The 2,508-nt window shown below is 39.2% G+C and overlaps 1 protein-coding gene across 1 annotated transcript; it reads right to left on the reverse strand.

Moving 5' to 3' along the window:
* Window positions 1-39: 39 nt before the first annotated feature.
* LOC129862087 (recoverin-like) lies at window positions 40-1,547 on the reverse strand. Its single transcript, XM_055936991.1, has 4 exons — window positions 1,456-1,547; window positions 1,211-1,348; window positions 950-1,100; window positions 40-825 (listed from the first exon to the last, which is right to left on the reverse strand). The coding sequence occupies exons 1-4, from the start codon at window positions 1,545-1,547 to the stop codon at window positions 691-693; spliced, it is 516 nt and encodes a 171-aa protein (XP_055792966.1). The 3' UTR covers window positions 40-690.
* Window positions 1,548-2,508: the final 961 nt, after the last annotated feature.

Below are 2,508 nucleotides of genomic sequence, written 5' to 3' on the forward strand. Positions count from 1 at the left end.
TATCAGAGACAACGATAAACACCTGCCTCAAATTGAGAACCAATCTAGGCAACCATAGACTTACATAAACACCTATAATGAACACAACCCCATAGCTCTACAAAAAAAACCTAGACAGTACAAACACCCTAGACAAGACAAAAACACACAAACCACCCTCGTCACACCCTGACCTAACAAAAATAATAAAGAGAACAAAGATAACTAAGGCCAGGGCGTGACAATAATAAAAATGTATATACGGTAATGACACAAAAGATACCACATAAACGTGCCGTTCCAACGGCACACTTGAACAAGTGCTGTTACAAACTTAACAGCAAAAATTGCAAGCTTCAGGTCTCTCTTGATGTGAATATTTTGTCCCAGTGAGACTAACGTGGAAATATAAAGTTGAAGTGAAAAAAACGTTAAAAAGATGGAGTAGTCAGCAGCTAATGTTTCATCTCATTCAGTCTCTCCTGTACCTTCTGTGGCTGGTCAAACTGCACCAGTCTGAGGATGTTCTTGTTGTCCATCACTCCCTGGATAAACTCCTCCTCTGTTAGCTTATCTGAAAGGACAGAACATATAACAGATACAATAATAGATAGATTTACAATGCTCATTGCACATAAGCTCAAAATGCATTCATCAAAATACAATATACAATATATGTACGATTTTCTTGAACTATTCTTTGAGTGGTTCCTAAACATGAAAACAAGGCTTCCCATTTTCTTTCTTGCCGAAGAAATCCCAGATTTTATCAGCTCTCTTCTCTGGTGTGTTCTCATCATCAGGAAGATTCTTCTTGTCCTCTTTGGAGATCATGTTGAATATCAACTATAAACAGAAAGTTTCTTTCATCATTATAGAGATTTGAGCAGCACACAAAACATGATGTGACCACATCTCATCTCTTACACCTACTTCATCACATCTATTTCACAATGACTCTACAACTGACCTCAACCATCTCCTGGATCTCCTTCTTAGTTATGCTTCCGTTGTGGTCGAAGTCGTACAGGTTGAACGCCCACTCCAGTTTCTGTATGGTCCTCCCAGAGGAGGTCAAGTGCAGGGCCATGATGTACTCCTTAAAGTCCAGCATCCCATCACTGCAGGGTTCAATATCATTCAATTACTCTGTTTCTATATCCCACAAGTACTAATTATGCAGAGCAGTGCAAATCAGCAGGAACGTTGTAATGATCATATCATCCATCACCTGTTGGAATCGAAGCTCCTGAAGACGTGGCGTGCATAAGCCTTGGGGTCTGCGTCGGGGAAGAATTTGATGTAGATGGCCTCAAACTGCTGCTTGCTGATTCGCCCACTGGGACACTCCCTCAGGAAGGTCTGGTACCTATAGAGGATGAAATGAAGATGTCTCAAACAGTAGCTACGTCTCAAATGACACCCTTCTCTCTATAAAGTGTATTTCTTTTGACCAGAACTGTAAGTTCTAGGTACCCGGTACATAGCTGCTCCTCGCTGTACTTGGTGTTCAGTTTCAGCTCCTCTAGGAGATCCTTGGACAGGGAGACACTTTTGGTGTTGCCCATCTCTCCTGTGTTTCGGGATCGTTGTTCTCTATTTTTCTCTCTGTTTCTTCCCTCTCTGTCCGTTGCTCTATTTTGCTCGATTCCTCCTTTGTTCTTTATCCGTTTCTTTGTCTTCCACAGTCTCTTTGTTTTCTCTGATCTCTCATGTGAGGGGACCCACTCAATCCTAGTCTGGTGCACCTCTGCTCTGACCAGAAACAAACACTGACCCTCTTGTTCTCTGCTATTTAAATGAACACAGATTGGTATTGGTCCAGACTGGGTGTAGGGAGATTATAGTACACACAGCTGGTGATTTTCAGTGCACTCAACTGACACCTACATTGAAATGGATAGGGATTAAACAGCAGGGAACCTCATGGTCTAATACTGTTTGATTAGATTGGTGTCTGTGTATTACCTGTTTTACACTGATAGTCAGTGATAGGCATAAAACACATATGAACATGAGTTATCACTCTCACATGCTGTGATTATTCATAAGTATGACATTGTAATTTGTCAATTACTGAGGTAAAAATGTGGTTTTATATGTATAAATATATGTATATATTGAACAAAAATATAAACGCAACATGTAACAATTTCAAAGATTTTAATGAGTTCAAATCAAATTGTATTTGTCACATACACATGGTTAGCAGATGTTAATGCGAGTGTAGCGAAATGCTTGTGCTTCTAGTTCCGACCGTGTAGTAGTTTCTAACAAGTAATCTAACCAAACAATTTCACAACACCTACCTTATACACACAAGTGTAAAGGAATGAATAAGAATATGTACATAAAAAAATATGAATGAGCGATGGCCAAACGGCATAGGCAAGATGCAGTAGATGGTATAGAGTACAGTATATAATGTACATATGAGATGAGTAATATAGGGTATTTAAACTTTATATAAAGTGGCATTGTTTAAAGTGGCTAGTGATACACTTAATACATACATTTTTCATTATTAAA

Source organism: Salvelinus fontinalis, chromosome 1 (assembly GCF_029448725.1).
Source record: "Salvelinus fontinalis isolate EN_2023a chromosome 1, ASM2944872v1, whole genome shotgun sequence".
Taxonomy (NCBI): Eukaryota; Metazoa; Chordata; class Actinopteri; order Salmoniformes; family Salmonidae; genus Salvelinus; species Salvelinus fontinalis.

Coding starts and splice junctions, on each gene's coding strand:
- LOC129862087 (XM_055936991.1), bottom strand. CDS start 1,547: ATGGGCAACACCAAAAGTGTCTCCCTGTCCAAGGATCTCCTAGAGGAG. Junction 1,349..1,455: donor GAGGAGCAGCTATGTACCGG/GTACCTAGAACT, acceptor CATCCTCTATAG/GTACCAGACCTTCCTGAGGG. Junction 1,101..1,210: donor AGGAGCTTCGATTCCAACAG/GTGATGGATGAT, acceptor TGAACCCTGCAG/TGATGGGATGCTGGACTTTA.